At 35.0% G+C, this 24,440-nt stretch overlaps 1 protein-coding gene, 1 long non-coding RNA gene and 1 pseudogene across 3 annotated transcripts; 1 reads left to right on the top strand and 2 right to left on the bottom strand.

Annotated features, from left to right (window-relative positions):
* Positions 1 to 5,185: 5,185 nt before the first annotated feature.
* On the top strand, positions 5,186 to 6,724 carry LOC145975436 (uncharacterized). Of its 2 annotated transcripts, XR_014439973.1 has the most exons (4): positions 5,186 to 5,236; positions 5,354 to 5,505; positions 5,600 to 5,728; positions 5,827 to 6,724. It is a non-coding gene; the product is annotated as an uncharacterized LOC145975436 (long non-coding RNA). The 2 variants fall into 2 exon arrangements; XR_014439972.1 differs by having other exon boundaries at positions 5,600 to 6,724.
* A 1,068-nt stretch (positions 6,725 to 7,792) lies between these two features.
* LOC145976366 (uncharacterized) lies at positions 7,793 to 8,947 on the bottom strand. Its single transcript, XM_083107428.1, has 5 exons — positions 8,714 to 8,947; positions 8,516 to 8,608; positions 8,283 to 8,342; positions 8,018 to 8,197; positions 7,793 to 7,833 (listed from the first exon to the last, which is right to left on the bottom strand). The coding sequence occupies exons 1-5, from the start codon at positions 8,724 to 8,726 to the stop codon at positions 7,793 to 7,795; spliced, it is 387 nt and encodes a 128-aa protein (XP_082963554.1). The 5' UTR covers positions 8,727 to 8,947.
* LOC145976365 (uncharacterized) lies at positions 8,841 to 15,050 on the bottom strand (annotated as a pseudogene).
* Positions 15,051 to 24,440: the final 9,390 nt, after the last annotated feature.

Raw genomic sequence — 24,440 nt, 5'->3', positions numbered from 1 at the left:
TAGACTCCAAATTGAAATTCCGAACTAACCAAAAAATATGTGTGCTTTGCCCACATTTTGCATGTTCACGCCTACATTTGTTTCGAAGCGGTAAATAGCGTTGTCAATTTTGGCAACGTTATTTACAGTTTAACGCTAGCGAAAAATTTAAATATTTACACAGATCAAAGCTATTAAGTGTTTTTTGTATGTTTAAAACATGCATTTTTGTTTAAAACATGTTTTTTTTTACTTTACTTAAAAACACAAATAAAACAAAAACATTGTTCTAAAGAAAAAAAGCAATGTTTTTTGTTTAAAATAAAAAAAAGTTTTTTGCCAACCCTGGTGCCCCGTTCCCCTATAGTCGTGTGCGATTTCGGGCGCGCTTTGGTGAACGCTGTGGCGGAAATATTCGGAAGATGCAATGATTTGTCAAATTATTTACAAATATGCTATAATGCTGCTGTAAAAGGTTCTTCTGTGATACCAGCGTCATACCTAAGACTCGATGTCAGTCATTTGATTGCTATGGTATCCCGATGGAAATACCTGAAAACGAAAGTAGCGGCGCGACGATTGTATTTACGTTGTATATTGCAAGCATATCAGATGCATGATTTCGAGACGTTGACGTATTTTATTGAATCAATGCTCGCAGTCTCTTTGAGCGAATTTATCGGAAATATACACGACGGGATAGCTGTGCCAGCTGAAATATGTATGCAAGTCCTCAATAAGACTATTCAGGGAGGTACTTTGGAGGGAGAAAATGAACGTGCCGAAAAAGGTAATGAAGATGAGGACAGTGAAAGTGACGATCCAGAAAACGATTCCATTGCTTCCGATTGGAACACGTGGACGAATACGATATACAGTAGGGCGCAAGAGATCAGCAACAAATCCAAAACTGGAAGCATAATCAACGCCTGTTTCAATCCCGACTTTGCTTATCGCCTCAAAAAGCAGCTACTTCCATATCTGCCGCTTTGGACCGGCATTATGCGGCCTCATTTCGGGAAAGGTTCAAAAATAGCAACGTCATCGGTTAAAGCAGAGTTTACGGATTTGAAACATCGCACCTTCAAAAACCAATTGCCAATGCGAATTGATAAGTTTATTCTCCAACATTTAGAACATCTCGATGGCAAAATCAAATTGGCTTCGAACGAAGGAGATCTGCCATCCATAGACAAAAGAAATTTGAAAAGCACAGCGATCATCAATGAAGATAACGCTGAATCTGTTAACAAGAATTTTCTCACAAGGTGTCTGAAGTCAGTTCTGCAGCGAGCTTGTTGGACATTTCGTGCGATAAAAAACCGGTCCATGAAATGAAATATACTGAATGCCATAATGAAATCGATATTGGAAGCGATAATAGCCGAACTTCTCCAATTAGCGAAAAGGAGCTAGCATCGGCAGAGAACTCTAATAAAAATATATCGAATTCATTGAACGACATGATATATACATTTCCTGCAAACGATTTGACAATCACATCCTTCACGAACGAGAAAAATATCCAATCGAGTATTCTTAATGACTGTAATCTTTGAAACATGTGTGAAGACTGGCGTGGCAAAGCCGCAAAGGAAGATATCAAAATCGCTGAATTAAGACAATCCCCGGTTAAGAAACGAGCCAAACCTTCGTACTTAGATAAATGCCCCGAATGGCAATATATTAAAAATACGAAGGTCTCTAAGCTTCCCGCATTCAAAAATGGTTTATTTTTTTGTCCACCTGTAAAAATGGAAAAGTACCGGCTAAACCTCCTGAAAACTTGTGCATTTGATTCATCGTTTCAAGTGATCATGAGTGCCATGGCCTCGAATAGCGTCTATTACGAGATTCTCGAGAAATCGACTAATCAGACTATACTATTGGCTCTGAAAATATTGAAAGACAAAAAGGAACTCACGGTGGCTAGTTATAAGCAAAGAGCCGATATATTTTCCAGACTTGGACTGTTCAAAATCGAAACGTTCTCGAGGACGATAAAACGCATCAATTGTGAGTGTAACGTGGTTCACTTAGCACAGTATCTTTGTTCTGATATATCGAGTCACAAAATAAAAGTTTTCTGTCCATGCGGATATAATTTTAACACGCAGAACGTTACGCTCAGCGTCGATGTTGACTTGCTACTTTGCCAAGGTTTCAGTTTCATGCAACAAGCAATAGATAGTGGTTGCACAATGCAGCGGACATGTCGCAACTGCAGAAAATCCATCGAGGACGAAATTGAATATGGACCGCACGTGATTATCGATACGACAGTTCTAACTGATCATAGGTACACAACCAGGAACACAAATCTTCACCATACACTTGATTCAATCGCGAAAATTGTGAAGATAAAGAATCGAACATATTCATTGGCTGGTCTCGTTAGTTGGTCGCCGGGACACTATATCGGATACGCGAAAGTAGGAATATACTGGCACGAGTACGAGACATCGGCCCTACTCGGGAGACTGTTAATCCGAACAAGGTAGTTCAACCCCATCTGATTTTATATACGTTTTCAGGTGACAACCCTGTATAAAAATCAATGCATATCAAAACGAGAATTGCGAAAGTATAATTCCATAGAGAATTCATCAAAAGATTATTGGTGAAATACGTTTTTCTTATTCATAATCTCTAGTTTAATATTAATTTCAAATTTTTCATCTTGGCTAACATACAAGCACTCGCATAGTAATTCCTTTATTTTCGATGATAAATAATGATACACACCTCTCAACAATGACTTAAAAAGTATGTCACCGCTCCCCATGCTACCACGTTTTGTCCAGAAATTTTTTTTTAAGTATTTTCGTGTTACTTTCCCTGCGGCGTTCTTAAAAATCGACATAAAACCCGATAATAGGCGGTAGCGTAACGGATTCAATGGATCGTTAACGCTCCGCAATTATTTTGGTCAATTTTTTTCATGCGTAAGTACGAAACGTTTATAAACCCGATAATGCGAATAATCCATATAGAAAGTACAGAAAAAGATGCAGTCAGGATTTCATAGATTCTTTTTTTTCGATTCACGATTTTTTTTAATCGCTATTTTTTGCGAGTAGGGGAAAGGTGGCAAAGTAAGATTTTTTTTTTCATTTGTCAATCTCATTAACGTGAAAATGAGAAAATATGATTTTATTTACTTTTATGTAGTTTTTCTCTATTGCATGCCATTCTTTTACTTTGAATTTTACGCAATTTCGAAAATTTAAAACAAAACGAACATTTTAAAGAAATAAAAAGAAGAAAAACATAAACACAAAAAAAATACATATATGTAAAAAAATTTTTTAAATTAAAAATATACAATAAAAATAATACGAAAAGATAAAAAGACAAAAAGACAAAAAATTAAAAAAAAAATGAAAAAAAAATATAAAAATATAAAATACAAAATGGAGCCACATCTTACCACGTCCACGTCGTTGGTTCCGGGTCACGCTGAGAGTAAGAAATACCATAGATAAGATGTTGTTAATAATGTTTTAAAATTATTACGATTAATAATGGTCGGAAATATTCTGACGATTGTTCAGAAACATGATTTCTATCATCTAAGGCTTCAATAGATGCCAGAACTCATACTCGAGCACCTCAAGATTTTATAGCTGAGCTATCATAAAATTTTTTTATAACTATTATATTATTATAAACATTAATTTATTTAAAAATAATACAACATCGTTAGTGCTTAGAACTCTTTAGAAAATTGTTCATTACGTTCAGAACTGCACGAAAAATATTTTACAATGACTAGAACTCTCGAATATCGACCAGCATCTCACTTTTATCTGTCTTAAAATGCATTTTCGGGCGGTAAAAATTTTTTTAAAAATAATACAACATCGCTAGTGCCTAAAACTCTTTAGAAAATGCTGAAGTATGTCCAGAACTATACAAAAAATATTATATATAAACCGAAACTCCGAAATTTTGTGCAGTATCTCACTTTGCGGTGATAATTTTTTTTTATTATAGTTTTTTTCGCCTGAACTCTTGACAACTCATGCCCAGGATGTTGAACTCGTCGGAATATTGCTCCCTTACGCTGAAAGATTCGAAATTCGATGAGATGCTTTCAAGCCATACGAGAAGTTCGCATCTCATTTCTTTAGAACGTGATTTTGTGTAAATTAATTGTGAACTATTGTTAAAACTTATCAGAACTCCTAGAACTATGCCGGGTGCAAGTAAATTTGAAGAGTATTCGTGAGATGCTAACAATTGAGATGCTAGGTTCACACCGGTATTGTAACAATTTTATAAAGATCATCAATAAGAGAGGAGGAGAAAGGATAAGATAAAGGAAGGTGTAAACATATAATATTCATTTATTATATCATATATAGACTTCTTCCGAAAACCATCATGCTTCGATTTGAGTCAAATTTTGTAAATAGGTTCCTTTTAGGTAAGAAGTATACAAGAAGGATTTTTGGCGACTTGAAAATTAAGGCATCTTTTAAGCCCTTTTTTGTAAAAGTGAATATTACCTTTAGACAGCTTGTTCGAGATGACTGCTATATATTGTCATGGTCATATTCTTGATTATTTTGGTTACTACATATATATTGTATTATATTCTTTACATTACTTGACAGTTATTTTGGATTATAATATTCCGAGTCAGTTGGCCAGTAACGAGTGATGTGTATAAATGCGTGTTTCTCAACTAATTTTAAAATGTCAGATCGTATAAATTTATTTTCTCTTGCTAAGAAATTGAGTAATCGTTAAACAACATTTGAGTGGCTTAGAGAAATGCAATTAGTGCCTACTGAGAAATGGTGTGCAAAACACAAGAAAAAGATGGTTTATATGGAAGCAAAAGGAAGTTTGGGTTATTTTCGGTGTTATAAATTTGGAAAGTATGATCACAGTATTACAATGGCACATAATACATGGTTTGAACGTTGTCATCTTAGTCTTGAGAGCTGTGTAATAATAACATATGCTTTTGCGTGGCAATTTTCTTACGAACAAACAAGACACGAATGTAATCTTTTAATGATCAGACTATTAGCGTATTCGATTTATTGACTCTACCCGACACTGAGTCGAGTCGAGTCAGATCGAAAGTTCAATTTGAAACTCGATGACTCAAAACTGTCATGGTGGAAAGTGTCTTCTTAACTTCCATCAAAAATTCTAAATGATAATAAAGAAATCTGAACAAGAAACAAAAACACAAAAATAAAAACAAGAATAAGTAAAAAAATAAGAACAATGAGTGGATCAGGTAAGAAATTATACATATTTATTATACTAGAAACGAACATATGTGAAATATAACATATGTCATATCGTATAATGCATTTCGATCGTAAAAAAATATCTTTAATGATTAATTTTATAGATATTGAAAAATTAATTGTTGACTATTTATTGTCTTCATCAGATAGTTCTGATGAAGAATTATTACTATACACACATTTAATGCGGAAGAAAAAAATACCGCGAATGAAACATTATATTACAAGCGTTGTCGATCAGTATACTGCAGAAGACGTAAATATATATTAGAAATATTTATTAAATCTAATATCATTTATTGAATCTATTGTGTAAGCTATTTTTATCTTATAAACGGTTTCAGTTTCAGACACTTTAGACTTTCAAGAAAAACATGCGAGTACATTATAATTTTATTCAAACGAAGCAAATATTATCCTAAAAATGTATGCGGAAAAAAAAAGAAAACAGCCAAAGAACATATTTTAGTTTTTTTATGGTACGCTACTTTTCTAGTCACTTATATTTATAAAAACATAAAACATTTTTATTGCTGGTCAATAAAAAATAAAAAACATGTTTTTTTAATGCATACAGGTTTGCTGCAAATAAAACGGTAATAAGGAGTGTAGCAGAACGTTTTGACATGCAAGTAGCTACAGTACATCTTATCATCAAGAGAGTTACAAATTTCTTACTAAATTTAGCTCCGATAATAATCCGATTTCCTGCGGAACAAGAACGTCAAGAAAAAGCCCAATAATTTCGGAATATATGCGGAATTGATGGAATTGTGGGATGTATAGATGGCACATATATTCCGATTAGAACGCCAGCGAAAAAAATTCGTCACACATATGTAAATAGACATGACGAAACTGCACTTACTTTGCAAGGTATATGCGACGCGAAAAAAAGATTTATAGATTGCTTTACTGGAATATCTAGTAAAACGCATGATGCTCGTGTGTATGACATGTCTTTTGTTAAAGACAAAGTGTCTGCAATGGGCGATTTTTATCACATTATTGGCGATGCAGCCTATCCAATATCTATAAATCTTTTAACACCATATAACGGAAAATTGATACCAGTTCAAGCTAATTTTAATAATCGTTTTTGTAAAGCACGAGTTACAATTGAGAACGCGTTTGGATTATTAAAGTGCAGATTCTGACAATTGACCAGACTTGATATGTGGTCCGTAATATCAATGTCTAAATTTATTATATCTTGTTGCGTATTACATAATTTATGTATAGAAGAGAATGATATTTTCGAATATCTTGAATATGAAGAAGTTCCGTTCCCAATTCAGCAATGTATTCATAGTAATAACAGAATAAGAATGTTAGGACAGTTGAAACGTGATCGCATAGCACTTGATTTGATTTAAAATTTTGTTTATAGACTTATAAAGAATGTACGTAAATATAATATAATGCGCGCGCGCGCACATACATATAAATATTATATTTACGTACAACATAAATAAGCCCTCTTGTTGATTGTCTTATTGATATTACACGCACACATACACACAAGTAGTACCAATGTATTTATTTAATAACAATAAGATAAAAGATTTCATAATATATTACAATAATAAAATAATGTTTTTATTATAAAAAGTTTATATTTAGAATAATTTATGCATATAAAACTATAAACTAAATGTATTTGCTTTGATAAGTTTATTATTACCTTTTAATAGTACGTATTAGTATGTATTAAAATGTATACTAATGTTTTTTATCTATAATAAAAAATTAAATAAAAATTGTAATAGAGCATCACCATTTTATCAATATACCTTTTCAATTTTATTTAATATGTCATTTTATAACATTTTATACATATATTTTTATAACAAAGTATTTTAAGAGAATCTTCATGAATATAAAAAATATATTAATATTTCTACTAATCTTTTTTATTCTTAACTAAAACATAAAATAGTAAATTAATATCACAAGTTCTTTCAAATCTTACAATGTAACATTACAATGTTACGTATTACGTATTAAAATAGAAAAAAATTATAAATCTGTAATACATATTTTTAAAACAAACCAGTCTTTTAAGAATATCTTCATAAATGTAAAATAATAAATTAATATTTATATTAATCTTTTCTATTCTTAACTAAAACATTTAAAATTAATATCACAATGTTCTTCCAAATCTTACAATGTAACATTACAATGTTATATAAAGTATAACATATTAAAATAAAAATTATTATTAAACCAAAAATTATAAATCTTTTAGTATGAAACAAAAAATTATAAATCTGTAATACATATATACTTATGGAAAACATTGCATTAACATGCATGTGCTAGTTATTATTTAAAATATAAAATTTATTTATTATTTCTAGAAAATAATTTTCGGAGAATTTCTATTTTTTCTTTATGACGACGCTCTTTCTCTTTTTCTTTCTCATTCTGAATATCTCGTAGTACCGCCAAAACGTTTGGAGATTTCTGCACTTTTCTTTCAATTTCTTCTTCTTTGCTACTCAAAGCATCTATTTTTCTTTTTTTAATAGTATGTTGGCCTATACCGAAGCAAACGTCAGGTTCCATGCTGTCGTCAATGCTATTAATTAATTCAAATTCTTCTTCAAAATCGATATCACATTTTTCACTCCCTGATCTTTTATTATTTTTCTTTGCAGCATTTCTTCTTTTTAACATATTTTTATATCTATATTCGCATTGCAATGGCGAACGAAAAGTTCCATATTTTTTTGAAATTTTATTACTTATAAATTCCCACATACATTTTTTATTTTTGAATGTGGTAAATGGGCCTATTTGTCCAATATTTTCATAATATAATTGTAGTAATTCTTTGCTTTCATTGTTCGTCCACAAAACTCTATGCGTCTCTTTTTCTTCCTTCATAGTTATGAACCTTTCTTTTTCATCAAATGATGCGGTACTGCACGGCATTATGTTCTCTAAAGTAAAATTATTTTATTATTATCTTTATATCCATTTTTATATTTATAATAGTTAAAAGATTTTCGCACATAAATCACTTACCATTCTCCATTGTTGACGATTCGCTAGAGTTTGTTTTCACAAATTTTAATGTGACATTTCCTGAAAAGAAAAATAATTTTATATTTTTGATACAGCAATGGATGTTTCATTGTCAATGAAGCATATTATTGGCTGCGTTCAGCAGAAAAAGCTGCTTTACAACAGTTGGAAAGTAGCTTTTTCTGCTGAACGCAGCCATTATTTGTACAATATTTTTACAGTAAAAAATTTACCATCATTATCCATACATTCACATAAAATTCCTTCTGCTGTTTTCACAACTTTTCCATTTTCATCTCTGATGATTTTCATAATGTTGCTATTATCTGTAAAAATAGTCATTAAAGATATTTTTTATGCATTACACGGTATATGGCATGTTAACATTTCACATGTTTGTTTCTATAATATAATATAATAAAATTTCTTACCTGATTCACTCATTGTCCTTATTTTTTCACTTATTCTTATTTTTATTTTAGTGTTTTTGTTTCTTGTTCTGATTTTAGTGTTTCTTTATTACCACTTACAATATTTGATAAAGGTTAAAGAAGAACGTTAAGAAGGCACTTTCCGCCATGATAGTTTCGAGTCATCGAGTTTCAAATCGAACTTCCGATCTGACCGACTCGACTCAGTGTCGGGTAGAGTCAATAAATCGAATACGCTATGTTTCTTTTGAAACGATTGCGGACAGATTTTCGTTCTGCAGAGAAGTTTGCGCTATAGCTCTTGATAAGATAGATGAAGCAGAAGGATTACTCGGTGGTCCTGAGGTAATTGTAGAAATTGATGAGTGTAAGATTGGTCGGCGAAAATTTGAAAAAGGACGTTTACGTGAAGGATCATGGATACTTGGTTAGTTTTATTGATTATATGTTTAATTATATTAATAATATAGTTGTGATAGTTATTGCAATTTTTAAAGTTATATTATAATTAATGTGAAAATTATTTAATAGGTATGATAGAGCGTGGAGGAAATAAATATCGTTTAGAAATATGTCCTGAAAATAAACGAGATGAAAGTACACTTTTATCGTTAATACAAAAACATGTAGCAATAGGTTCAGAAATTCAGACTGATTGCTGGAAAGGATATACAATTTTGGAGAAATATGGTTACATTCATAAAACTGTGAATATAACCGGGTATATATATGTCCCACCTACGAAAAAAAATCATAACTTTTAAACAAATAATTCTATCGACTTTTACTTTGGCTTGTTTTAAAGAAGAAAGTTCAAGCTACATGTAAAAAATCGCGCACTTTGAAATGTAATGTTTACAATATAATTATTTAAAATATAATTATTTAAACTTTGCAAAAAATCAAACTTTTAGAGAATGAAGATTAACTGTGTATTAATCGAAAAATCGTAGAATTTATGCGCTAATTATAAATTTAAAGTTTTATTTAAATGTGATTACAACTTTATTATGATAAATATTATAATACTTTATATGTGTAATCAAAGTAGGACGACGCGTGCGACGGGCATCCAAATATCGCGGCAGATATGCGCGGCTTGCAAAAAAAAAGTATATAACAACGCTACGAATCGAACATGTGTGTGCATATTCAGGAAAAAAACAATATAAATTTAAAAAAATGAAATTTCTAGATCTAAGCTCATATTTTAAATATATTGATATTTAAGCCTTTCATAGTCGCCATCTTGAATCTGCCATTTTGAATTTAAATTTTGATGGTAAATTTGGAATCAGCACCCCCAAAAACCTATAAAACTGTCTTCATATGAAACACATCTCTTTTGGGAAAGCCGGAGGTACGAAAGGGTTAAGTAGAGGTAGTATTAGACAAGATATGATGTTCGATCATATGTGTGAATATCTGTGGCAATATGAAATAAATAAAGTGGGAAAGATCCATTCCGTCAATTATTAGATGACATAAGATATGTATATTCGGGAAATTAATAAATTGTATGATTTCATATGAGTTTGCAATTTTTCACGCGAAGCGAAATGAGCCTCAGCTTACACTATCACTGCAGTCAATACATTATGAGGTTTATTGTTATATGATTAATATAGGTTTGTAACTTTCTATGCTAAGCAAAGTCCACCCTACACCATCCCTGAGTTGCGGGAGGGGGGGCCGAAGGCCCCCCTTGTACCCCTCCGCGCGCGCGTGTGTGTGTGTGTACACATACATTTGTGAAATTAATAAAACTTTTTTTGTCTATAACTTTTTAATAAACAATGACCGACGACTAAAACTTTTGGAATGTTACCCAGGAGGAAGACCTTGACAACATATGTCAAGGTCAAAGTCATACGAGCAAGATCCCCTTTTATGCAGGTTTACCGGTTCTACATAGGTTTGCAACTTTCCACGCAAAGCGAGGTCCATACCACATCACCTCTGAGTCAGCGCGAAACGAGGTCTATTATTAAGTAAGGTTTTACATAGGTTTGCAACTTTCCACGCGAAGCGAGGTCCATACCACATCACCGCTGAGTCAGCGCGAAACGAGGTCTATTATTGTACGGTTTCATATAGCTTATTATTAAGTAATTATAATTATAAGGTTATTATTAAGTAAGGTTTTACATAGGTTTGCACCATCAATTAAAACTTATTGAAGGTTACTCAGGGTCATGATCTTGATCACATATGTCAAGGCCAAGATCATTGAGGTTGCCGTTTTTCTAGATATTTACCGTTTGGAAGAAGCTGTCTGAAGGTAATATTCACTTTTACGAAAAAGGGCTTAAAAAGTGCCTTAATTTTCGAGTCGCCAAAAATCCTTCTCGTATACTTCTTTTGTACCTAAAAGGAACCTATTTACAAAATTTGACTCAAATCGGAGCATGATCGTTTTCGGAAGAATCGCCGCATAATATAATTGTATAAATGTATTTGATATAATTGTGTACATAAATAAAATTATGGTTTATAATTGTTACAAAGATGGTGGTCATGAAAAAAATGTTGTAAACATAGCATTTTCTTACACCACGCACAAGTAATTATACCAATATTGCCGCAAACATCGCATGTTGGTTTAAAATTTTTTTTGAAACAAAAATCAACTGACGTTTTAAATTGTGCTGGTCTAGCTTTAATATAACCGCTTTTATGCCATGCATATTTAAATAAATCTCTAAATCTCGGTGATGAAAATTGATAGTGTTAAAGATTGCAATTTTAAAATGGCATCTCGTGAATGAAGTTTAATTTCTAAATCTAGAAGTATAACAATATCCGAAAAATATTTTATAAAATTTTTCCACAAACGAAAATCATACACATCTAATGGTTGTCTTTGACCCGTTGTCCCTGCTGGTATAGTTAAAAAAAACAATATCTTCAGCAGATTCTGATTTATTTTTTGCAATTATATTTGGACAATGTCCAGTCCAAGAATCCAATAATAAAACTAATTTAGGACCAACATTTGGAAAATAAACTTCTTTTAACCAAATTTCAAAATGATGTGATGTTAATTTTCCAGATTTTGAGGCCATAACAAAAATATTGTTCTCCTTAAACATTGTTTCTTTTACTCTCGGACCGAATGAGCCAGTGGGTTCTTTTAAAACAATAAAAATAGGTGATAATAATCTACCATCTCCTGAAATTGTTGGTTGTATAGTATAACTATGTGTAATTGCCGATATTGACTGTGCTGTGCACTCTACCTTTTTTGTACCTTGGATTGCTAAAGAACGACCACTGTGAAATTCTAATTGAAAACCGCTTTGGTCTGAATTATATATATTTTCATATCCATAACGCGTAATATAATATTTTACATTTTCGATAAATCTATTGCTTTCTACTTCCAGAGATTCTTTTGATTTTATAGACTTTTTTGTAACAAATTTTGTAACTTTACGGGAAACAATATTATGTGCCATTTTAAATTTCCTTACCCATGTTCTTGATGCTGTAAATCATGGTACATTAATCTCCTGTTGCGCTTTGAGGGCCCATCGAGCAATATCAATGTCGAATGAATAGTTACATCTTTCTCTAGACCTTCTTGAAATTTTTCTAACGTATTTGATGAAATTTCTTTTAACTTCTGCAATTTAGTCCCACCTCTGTTGACTTGTTCTTCCCATCTTCGTAATTGACGTAGTGATGTCACTTTCCGAAATCTATGTTTAACAGTTTCTAACAATTTTCTTTTAACTGAATCAACAGATTTGCAAAACTCAACAGCATTTCTTTTATATTCAATTGGGATATCATCATTTACACATATCGTTTCTTTTACATAATATGATGCTTCTTGTGTTTCATCTCCATCTTCGTCTATTATTAGTTCTGTTTCAGGTATATCAAAAGAATTTAGAAAATCAAGAGAATCTTCTTCATCTATTTCAAATTTTTCCTCATACATTTTTTGCAGCATATTTTCTATTTTTTCTTTTACTTCTGTTTCTTCATTTGTAATAGGAGTTTGTAGCAAATTAAAAGTAGTGGCTGTAAACAGAAGTATTACGACGTTTCGTGGAGTGAACTGCATTTTGCTGTAAAAATATAATAAAATATACATATGTCAAAAATATAATTAGTAATTATGCTTAAAGAATGATAAATTTTATTTGATGCTTATTGTATTTATTTTTACCTTCTTTTATTTGCTCCTTCTTTAAGAAGTCTATTCAATAAAACAGACGGTAATTTTATATAAACGCTCGTTGGTAATTTTGTATAAACGTCTATTTATTCCACAAAAGTTATAAGTAACAAAAAATTTCAATATTCTAAAATAATAAAAATTTATGTTATAATTGTGATTTTACACAGCCACAAAAGTAAGAAAATCGTAAGAAAAATATAAATTAATAGATTTTTAAAATATCAATAAATACTTACAAGAGCACATGCACCGATTTAGTACACCATTAAACGATGTCACGTTAACTCTCGCAAAACAACAACCTTTTATACTATCTCGCTCCAACAGATTCAGATACACTCTTTATTGATTGATTTTTTCTTAACGATTGTCCGTCGCACGCTCGCGGTGAGTGAGCCCTTTAACCCTAAGCAGTTGGATATATAATAAATATCAAGACATACAGTCTGAAAGACTATAACAATTTATATATTATTTTTGTGTCTTGATATTTATTATATATCCAACTGCTTAGGATTAAATGTCTAGCATGATAAAAACTTCCGATAATTATATAAAATGTCTTTCAAATGTATCTGTTAATTATCTTCTATTACGGAAAAACAGGATGTGTTGCGCGAAAAATCGAGCGCATGGACGGACACGAATAGCGTATTACAGAGAGGTTTATAATTAATTCTGGAAAATGACTTTTCGAAACATAACAATCATATATGGTTGGATTCGTAAAAAAATAACCTTTCACTTGGTAATAAAGGAATTTCAAAATTAAAAAAAAATATATTTAGTGGTGGGGGTATTTTGAAAAATTAAAAAAATAAAAATTTTTGTTATTATTGTAAAGTACTCTGAAGCCATTTAACTTTTAATTCGAAAATTTTTTTCTATCTCTTATAGTTTCTGAAATATTCATCTCAAAAGGAAAAAACCGATTTTTTTCAAAGGGATGTTTTACCCCCTAGACACACGTATGGGCACGTATAAAATAATACGTGTCCTTTATTTTTGTCTAGAAAACAACATATTAAAAGCTCATCAAAATCGGAGGGGGACACTTCCGTGCCTTTCCTTGTCAGTTTCTAACCTACTTTCTAATGCTGTTATTAAATTGTTATATGATTCTAGGAGACTGCATAATAATATTGCTACAATCATTCCGTCTTTTAACCTTTCTCCTAATGCCGCTAATTTTTCAATCATTTCTTGCATGTAATGAATATGCTCTTCCATATTGCCGTTCTCCATTAACTTTTGACTACATATTCGCTTTAAGAGAAATACCTTATTAGTTAGTGAAGATTTCTGATGATATCGTCTTAGATTCTCCCAAGCTTCCTTGCTTATCTTGCTTCCTTGATATGTGTTAACTGATTATCTTCCACAAGTAAACCGATCATGGCTTTAGCTTTATCACCATTCATGCGCCAAAGTATATCAGGTTCTGCTGATTGTTCGTTATTCACCACGTCCCATAAATTTTCTTTCATAAGCAGCAACTGCATTCTATATTGCCACACGTGATAATTTTCATTATATAATTTTGTAATCTTTACATATACGTTGTCTGCCATGATGTGACGATATTCCTTCCTTTTATTATAACAACTGGTATAACCTTAACCTCAATGTTATTTGAACAGCCTGGACCCATAACCTATTAAATTATTATCTCGCTTTAATCCTTAATCCGCAGCAGTGCACAATATAACTCAGGGTAACTACGAAGTATAGATGCCATTGTGCTGTGATTATTTAGAACTTTATTAGACTGATTACACAAAATTAGCTTTCCTTATACAAATGAGATTTGTGAAATTTTTTCGCGGGAAGAGCAGAACAACTCACATTATACTACACTACGCTAATAAAGAAGTACTCTGATAATCTACGTGTGTGCTTTTAAACTAAAAATCAACTAGAAGCTGAACAAAAATTAATATAGTTGTTTTGTTACGACAAAATAAAAAAAAATACTTTTCGGGACATTACAGGTGCGGGAATCCGCCCTGTGATTTTCAGGACGGCCAAGATCTGTACACACCGGACACCTGGCCGATGATGTACAATCACGAGCAATATGCCCTGGTTTCCTGCACCTGTAACATTGTGACCCCCTATTGGTTGCACTACCACATTGGGCCTTAACATGACCCTTTTCCATGCATCTGTAGCACTGGAGAGGCCTCTTCTCCTCCGGCGTTCAACTCAGGCGTTGATACACCTGATCCTTAACCTCTTAACCGCGACCAATTTATTGAACGCGGCCAGAGGACATCGCCCAAGCAGTGCCAAGGCTCCTGCCGGAGGATCTTATTGGCCTCACCTTAATTATGTTGTGGTTACAATCCCTGGCCGAGGCGATTGCCAAGAGGACGTCCTGCTCCTCCGTCGCGTCGCTCAGATCGCGAACGCGGACCTGTGCGGTTTGGCAAGGACGGGACACTATGACCCCCTCTTTTTCCGCAAGTATCTCCTGGAGATATACAAAGTCCTGCACTTCTGATATGCTATACTGCGCTATCTGCAAGACATGTTCTTGTTATCTATGTCTTTGCCGTGTTGTTACTAACAAATATTTTGTTTTGTCAGCATTTATTTGGAGTCTTATTTCTCTTGCTGATCTATCTAGCGCTATGAAAGTCTCTCTTACATCTGCTTCCGATCTGCTTATAATATCTATATCGTCAGCGTATTCTAGTATTTGCGTGGATTTATTATACAGAGTGATTCAGGACCTCTGCGACTGTGAGAGACGATAGGTCTTGTAGAAAGGACCATTTTTTGCCAAACAACCCATGTTCTCTGACGCGTCGTTTAGGTGCTACGCGAAGGTCTTAGATGACATTCATTACGACCTCCTTACTTACTTTAAAGAAGGTGCTCAAAGTGCCTACCCTGAACTTCATTGCATTCATGGCATCGTCGTAACATCGATTGCGCGGACTCTATCGAACATTTGAGGTCTTTGTTGCATTTGGACAAAAGCAAGCGTATTCGCTCAATTAAATCCTCTCTGCAATTAATTGGTGTAGTGTACACGATACTCTTTACATGTCCCCAAAGAAAAAATCAAGGGTCGTTAAGTCGGGCGATCGCGCTGGCCACGCGACAGATCCCGCTCTCCCTATCTACTGCTCCCCGTACGTATTATTTAGATGAGCCCGTACAGCAAGGCTGAAGTGCGGCGGAGCGCCATCATGCTGAAACCAAATGTCCCTGTGCATCGCGAGGGGTACATTCTCCATGAGCACGGGAAGTGTGTTCTGAAGGAACTCAAGATAAGCTACTCCGTTCAAATGTGACGGCAAAATGACAGCAGATGATCACTAATAATTCCAGCCCAGATGTTTACAGAAAATTGCTGTTGGTGAGTTCTAACGAATATTGTATGTGGGTTTTCATCATTCCAGATGTGGCTGTTCTTGCTATTGAAGTACCTGTCTCACGTGAAGAAGGCCTCATCAGTAAACAAGACGTGCGCGGGAAAGATAGGATCGGCAATATTTCGTTGCAAAAACCACCTGACAAACTGAATACGAGATGCGAAGTCATCCGGCTGCAGTCCCTACACCTCCTGGAGGTGGTATGCGTACAGATTTTGTTCCCACAACACTCTCCACACTGAGGATTGACTTGTTGTCCATGGCATGGGCAACGGTACGCGTGCTAGTTGAGGACTCATTGGCGATTCTGTCAAGCACTTCTTCAAACCTAGGCGTCCTCACGTTGCGCCTTCCGCCACCAACGTGCTGAGGACGAAGACATCTCATTTCTCGAAGGCGTCGAAAAAGTCGAGCAAACATTGAATGATACGGATGTTGTCTGCGAGGAAACCGCTGTTGGTACATTCGGAGTGCCTCTCTTCTGTTTCCTCTAGCTTCTTCGTAACACATTATCATGTCAGAGAACTCAGCCAAATCAAAGACGTCCATTCTTGACTGATGATTGTAAGCGATTGCCCAAGAATCAATGACTTACACAGACATAGGATAGTGAGGAGGAAAAGAAATCATGGCTTAGTTAATGCAACAATGTAATCATAAACATGAACAAGCACAAGCACACACAAACACAAATGTGTGTGTTTACACATAAACTTAACATGGTGTTTATGCTCTTTGAATCTCTTTATGTGTAGATGTTTAAGAGATTCAAAGAAATTTTACATTGTTGTAATAATTCGAGAAGCTCTCCAAATCTAACAACAGCGATTACCATGTTAAGTTTATGTGCAGAGAAGACTTAATTGAGCGAATACGCACTGCTTTTGTCCAAATGCAACAAAGACCTCAAACGTTCGATAGAGTCCGCCAATCGATGTTACGATGATGCCATGAATGCAATGAAGGGTAGGCACTCTGAGCATCTTCTTTAAAGTAAGTAAGGAGATCATAATCGTAATGAATGTCATCTAAGACCTTCGCGGTCGCGTAGCACCTAAACAACGCGTCAGAGAACATGGGTTGTTTGACAAAAAATGATCCTTTCTACAAGACCTATCGTCCCTCACAGTTTGTTGCAGAGATCCTGAATCACTCTGTATAGTGTACCTTTTTTTGTAACGCAGGGGAAATGCTTTATGCATACCTTCGCCCTTGGGGAATGCTGGGCGAGGGTTATGTGGGACTCCCGGCTGTGCCTATTGACGGCCAGCCGGTTTACTCACTAAAACCCCTGCGGTGGCCTTCACCGCGTGGGAGGGTCAGACAGGGACCCGGAACTTGCTGTTGCATTACTTCGGGACTCCTACCTGTTGTTCCCCTCCTTGCGTACGGCCCAGTGGCGTTAGTTTGCCGTTGAGCCTTCTCCTCGGGGAAGAGTGTTTGCCCCTTCTCCGTTCCATCTCTAGTTGCGGGCAGACGGGGCCACACCGTCTGTCCGCCTTCCTCGGGGGTCCGTCGCTAGCCGGCACGGGGATCCCCACCCGTGCCGACTGGACTCCGAGGGGATGCATGCGCGTTTGCCATTATTCCTCCCATTATAGGGAGGAGGCTGCGTGCGCGCTTCCGGCGAGTAGAGAGAGAGAGTCGTGACTCTCCTCTCCCCTCCATATATCTTTGCGCTCTTCGCGCGTTGAAGACCCCTTCCTGCGGAGCAAGAGAGGGGTCTCCCTTCACGGACCTGCGATTGTAGGGCGGGCTAGGAGGGGGAGTGAGTAAATCACTCCCCCTTATACTTCTCATTTTATGAGGGGAGGGAGCGAGGAGAGAGGTGATGCAGATAGAATACCAAGACTCTGATCCGCCTTACACCCTCCCCCTTTAGCGTGGCCCATGTACTTCTGAGTTGTGGATGACTTTTTCTAGTGCAATGTTGAATAGCACACAAGACAGTGCATCCCCCTGCCGCAGCCCGCCATTTGTGTTAAAGGAGTGTAACAGGTTTATCTCCATCCTTATCTTGCATTCCACTTTACTCATTGTGAGTTCCGTCAGTTTCACCAGATGCCTTGATATTCCAAATTCTATCATTGCTCTGTAGAGTTTCTTTCTGTTGATGGTATCATACGCAGCCCTGAAGTCGGCGAATATATGATATGTATATATTCTGTGCTCGTATGTTTTTTTCCAAGATTTGTCTTAGAGTGGAGATCTGATCAGTTGTTGATTTTCCAGCATGGAAACCGCATTGATATCTCAATTATATTTTCCGCATACGGGGTTATGCGTTTATGTATGATTGTAGCCAATATTTTATACGCTGCGTTGAGTAGCGTAATATCCCGATAATTCTCCCATTGTAGTGAGTCTCCCTTCTTATGTATTGGGCAAATAATACCGATGTTCCACTCTTCAAGTATAAATTTTTGGCGCCATATTTCCTTGATAAGCGCGTGTATACATAATTGGAGCATTTCTCCACCAAACTTCAGGAGCTCAGTCGGAAGGTTGTCTGTTCTCGGCGATTTGTTATTAGCGAGTCTTGTTATTGCCTGCTTGACTTCATCGAGTGGGGGTGGATTTAACTGTTCCTCATCTTCTATTACTTCCTCATTTCTAGGGGCTGTCTCCACGTGTTATCTTTCTCTTTCATCTGGCTTTAGAAGTTCCTTAAAATATTCAACCCACCATTCTAGTACTTCCTCTCTATCGCTTAGCAGGTCGCTCTTCTTATTTCTACATTGTGTCTAGGTATGAAGCCTTTCCTCATAAAGTTTACCTTCTTGTAAAACTTTCTATATTCTTTCTCTTTATTCAACTTTTCCAATATCTCCAGTTCCTTTACGTCATAGGCTTTCTTCTTTGCTTTATGAACTCGTTTTTCTTCTCTTCTTTTTGCTCGGTACTCCTTTGTTGTTCTTGTCCATCGTCCTTGTATTTTAACGAATGCCTCGTCTTTTATTTGCGTAACTAGTGCACACCAGCCATTTCTCTTCACCGTTTCCTCTCTTCCCACTATTGCCTCTGCCACCTCATAGATCTCCTGTTTCAGTTTTATCCAGCATTCATTGATGTTCGTAGAAAATATTTCATTATTTTCTTGTAGTCGCTCAATTCTCCGATTTAAATTACACGCGTATTGTCCTGCTTTGCTTTCCTTCTTCAAGCTTTCAGTATTATATCTCTTATTGCGCTATCTTTCCTTCTTTTTAGTTGGATATTCTAGCTCTTAGTTTTGCAATGGTGAAGTAGTGATCAGAATCTATGTTAGTTCCTCTATAGTCCTCTATAGTATAGCTTCTGTAATTCATCACATCTGTCCCATGCCTTGTGTCTATCATAAATAATAGTTTAACCAACACAATTATTTTTAATAATACATTTGAATATATAAAATATATAAAAAAATATATAAAATATATCAAAAGGTATTCTCTTTGGAAAAACCATAAATTTAAAAAGAATATTTATAATATTAATACCTTTTCCTTTTTATATTTGCTATCAATTTATTATCTCATCAAAGATACATTAATATAATTCAAAAAATAAAAAAGTATTTTTTATACACATATACAGAGTGTCAGGCGTATCATGTATCCAAAAAGAACCATAAGTAGATCTCGTTAAACTGAACTAAAAAGTCTTTTATCATTTTACAAAGCTACGTAAAATTTCGAGATATTAATTAAAAAAGATCGATCCAATGCGCATGGATAGAAGCGCGCGGCGGCGAAGGCGGTCTCATTGTAACATAATGGCGGCGCGCGGCGGTGATTGGGGAGGGGAGGAGCCTTCGCCGCACGCCAGCACATTCATTGCTCAGGATATGTAAACCAATATCCTGCAAATATCCGTACAATATTCAATGCATATTTATTATATATAGATACATTTATTACATGATATTGATATTTATTTTTGGATGGATATTCATTCAATGTTCTGTATACAGATACATATATGACGGAATTAAAAAAAAATTAATCGATAAATTTATGGAGCTCTGGAGTTCCTCGCAAAAGCTAGAGGAGATGCGGCTATAATAGTCCGCGCTCTCTGACCATATCCAAAATATTTGCGAACTTACGAGCCGTGACTCGTAGCACTTGTGCCGCGGCCTTATATTACTGTCTTAGATGGATCCCACTTTTGGGTTAGGCGTTTTCCTTTTCGCCACCTAGCGCCGAGGCGTGAAGCTCATGGAAGTATATGAATATCCATTGGATGCCTTTGATAGCTACATGATGACACACACAAAAAAAGGAGCCACTAAATTTTAATATAATTTTTTAACATCTTTCAATAGCAAGAAATCAGCAAAAAATTACTGTATTGATATGAAATAAATCAAACGATCCTCTTAAAAACTAAAAGAACCAAATTTGAGTTATAAAAAATGTTTTACAAAATGAGTGCTGAAGATAGACTTTGAAAAATAGAAAACAAATTGTTTTTAAACTGTATTATTCAGGAAAATTGGCTCCTTGGTGCAAAAATGGATAATTATTTACTTATATCTCCCGATTTCAATAATTCTCACATATGTTATCAAGATCATCACTCTAAGTAATGTTGTGAAGGTTTTAGTCGGCGGTCATTGTTTATTAATTTCTCTTTTGAAAAAGTTTTCCATGATAATTCGTTTCTGAATTGCAGATTTTACAAAGAAAGTTTCATTTTGTAACATTTTCTTCAAAACGGTATAACTTTATCAAAAAAAGACGTAGAAAATTTGTAACGATGCACCAATGCACCGTTCCTAAACTCTTAATAAATAAATATACAGGGTGAGCCATTTTAATTAACGCACGCAATTATTTCGGAAACAAAGCATTTTAGAGAAAAATGTTTCAGACAAAAGTTTTATGGTTTCGAGGGGGCCAGGTAAGAGGGTATCATTGGTTTGACACTGAAGAGTCATTTGAAGGTCACGTGAAGGTCACTTCAATTTTTTTAAATGGAACACCCTATATATTTTTGCACACTCTTGTAGCTTATCTCGAGAGCTTTCCAAAACACTATAATTAAGTACCTTTTCGTTAAGTACTTTTTGAGTTATGAGGCTTGAAATAATTTCTTAATTTTACATAAACCGTAAAATATCTTGTAAAATATTCATTTTTCGATTATCTTACCTTAATACTTTTACGTACAAAATAATGAGAGGAATCAATTGGTCTAAAGAAAACACATAGTTGTTTTGAAGAAAAAATATGTAATTTGCAATTAACAATTCCATATTTTTTCTTAAAAACAACTATGTGTTTTCTTTACACCAATTGCCCCCTCGAAACCATAAAACTTTTGTCTGAAACACTTTTCTCTAAAATGCTTTGTTTCCAAAATAATTGCGTGCGTTAATTAAAATGGCTCACCCTGTATATATATATATATGACTAACCGCCTTTGCTTTCACCCATACATGCTCTTCATCCCACTCATTTATACGCTCGCTGGCTGTCTCGCTCGCCCACTCGCTCTTTCTCGCTCGCACACACTCTCTCGCTTGCTCACATTGCCTGGCGCATGCTGTCTCCTTCGCTCGTTTGCTCGACTATCGTTGTCCTCTTCGCACTCGTGTATCTTATCCGAGCAGCACTTTTGGAGGGAGAATCCCGGCCGAGTATATAAGCCGGCCTGGCCGGCACACGAGCACCAGATCCCGTCCTGCGATCCTACCGAACGATCCGACCAGATTTCCTGAAACCGAGGTGTTTCTCGGACTCTCTCCTCCAACTTCCCGCCCGGGTTGAGGTGTTTTTCGGTTCAACCGGGTGTCTTCGGTTATGTGTTACCAGTCCGGATTGAGGTGTCTCTCGATTCAACCGGGTGTCTCCGGCTTCCCGTCCGGGTCGAGGTGTTTCTCGATTCAACCGGGTGTCTCCGGTTACCTGTTACCAGTCCGAGTCGAGGTTTCTCTCGACTCAACGGGGTGTCTCCAGCTTCCGAGCTGACCCGACACGCAGCCCCGTCGACTGCACGGTACTATAGAGATAAGTTACGTGTTCCTGTGGTCGTTACCGGTACCTACGGGATACCACTTGTACGCGCAAGTTACTTCCGTTGCCGTAGGAATAAGCTCCGTATTCTCGTGTACCTGCAAGATACCGCTTCCACGCGCCTGCGTTGTCCGGCTTCATAGTGATAACCGTTAGTCATATAGGAATTGCTTGTATTTATCACCACGCATAGAAATAAGTCGAACGCACATCGCGCGATATCCTCTCGCGATTATATTGTACGACATTCACTCATACTTGCTCGCATACTTTCACATTTGTATTTCATATAACTACTAAAATAAAGATTTATTTTTCCATACACCAGCATTGTTCGCACAAGCTTGATTCTCTCCTTCTCTCGAATCCTGACAGTCCGACGAGCCGATCCGGAGCGTCGAGAAAGGCGACCGCGTTACAAATTTATTAAAATTGGATTTGTTAAAAAATAAATAAGCTTAAGAGCATTTTTGGGTAATTATTTACTTATACGGACCACCTCCCGATTTCAATAATTCTCACATATTATCAAGATCATCACTCTGAGTAATGTTGTGAAGGTTTTAGTCGGCGGTCAATGTTTATTAAAAAGATATAAACAAAAAAAGTTTCGGTAATTATGCATAAAAAGGGCCCACCTTCGCACAAATGTGTTATTGACGTATGTTGTGAAGATGTTATCCCTGATTAACATTCTGAAGGTTTTAGCCGGCGGTCGTTCTTTATTCAAAAGTTATTAACAAATAAATATGAGAAATATTGACATAAAGATTCTACTTTATTTGTTCACCGATTTGCTTTATTTTTAAATATGTTATAGGGGAGATCTTTCCGAGTAATTTCGTATATATATATAAGGGTCGGACTCAAATAGCTTTAGAAATATAGGCTTAAAAAGGATAAAAATAATAAATACAAAAATAAGGTAAACCTTCGGAAAACTCACCTATACGAAATAATGGGTAAGAATACCCAATTCCTACTATTTTTATCTCCTGAACACGAATATGAAACTTAAAAATCGCAAGTCGAAGAAACACGCAAAAAAGGTAAATTAAAGGTAAACAATTTAAATTTATATAGAATTTAATACAATTTAATACAATTAAAAAATATCACAAATGTATATGTACACATACACACACACGCGCGCGCGCGAGGGGTGCAAGGGGGGCCTTCGGCCCCCCTCCCGCAACCGCCCCGCCGGTAAGGGACGCATTGCGAAGAGTTCAATCACAATGGATATATGCTGTAAGTTGTAAAGGCTCGTACACATTTGCAACAAAACATCGTAACTGCAACATAATTATAAACAAGATCGGATAAGGGTAATGTTACGCGTACATATTTGAGAAAAATTGTCACCCGAACCGAACGTCGTCGCGAACGAGAACATTTTTGCGTCCCACTATGTTCGTAGCAGTCGTGAGGAAACATTCAAGATGAATAGAAATATCATAGCTGCAGCAGCATATATTTATATTTATCATAAAATTAAGAAAAAGAAGGAAAGAAGATGATGGCAAACGCTAATATATTCAAAAAGAGAGCAGTACGGTGGTTAGGTAATAATTTACTCACCGATCTAAAATTCCAAGAAACTAGTGGAATGTATAAGAATTTTATTAGAATGTTTTCAACTTTGAATATTTATTAAATTTGATCGGTCCTATAATTTTTAAAAGAGATACATATATGAAGAAAGCTATCAACGTACAAGATAAACTTGCTTTGACATTGCGTTTTTTAGCAAGTGGTAAATCGTATACCAGCCTGCAATATCTATTTAAAATTTCGAAACAGGCTATAAGCAATATTGTACCAGAAGTATGTCAAGCTCTAATTGAAGTATTAAAAAATATAAAGGTAAGAATATGCATTTTTATTCATTTTTTTATTATAAAATTATACAATGTCTTTTATATCTATTATATGTCCTATACACACACACATTGGTGCTATTTTACTATATATTATATATCTTATATTAAAAAACAAAAGTGCGCTGTTTTAGACATGTATTTACACATACACACACACACATCTATATATATATATATACAGAGCGATCCTGAAAAACGTTATGTCTGTAAAATGACGTATTCCTGACACCATTCTAAGACAATTTTTCCTTTACCAAAATTTAATTTGAAGCG

Source organism: Camponotus vicinus, unplaced genomic scaffold (genome assembly GCF_025532165.1).
Source record: "Camponotus vicinus isolate PSW18456_S1 unplaced genomic scaffold, iyCamVici1.0 SCAF_8, whole genome shotgun sequence".
NCBI lineage: Eukaryota > Metazoa > Arthropoda > Insecta > Hymenoptera > Formicidae > Camponotus > Camponotus vicinus.
The sequence above is the reverse complement of the archived record's forward strand: the minus strand, read 5'-3'. Positions and strand labels throughout refer to the sequence as shown.

Excerpts from the sequence above, each read along its gene's own strand:
- LOC145976366 (XM_083107428.1), bottom strand. Across the intron at positions 8,343-8,515 it reads TGAATGTATGGATAATGATG|GAAATGTCACATTAAAATTT; the intron begins GTAAATTTTTTA and ends TTTTCTTTTCAG. Across the intron at positions 7,834-8,017 it reads CACATTCAAAAATAAAAAAT|CATTGACGACAGCATGGAAC; the intron begins GTATGTGGGAAT and ends ATTAATTAATAG.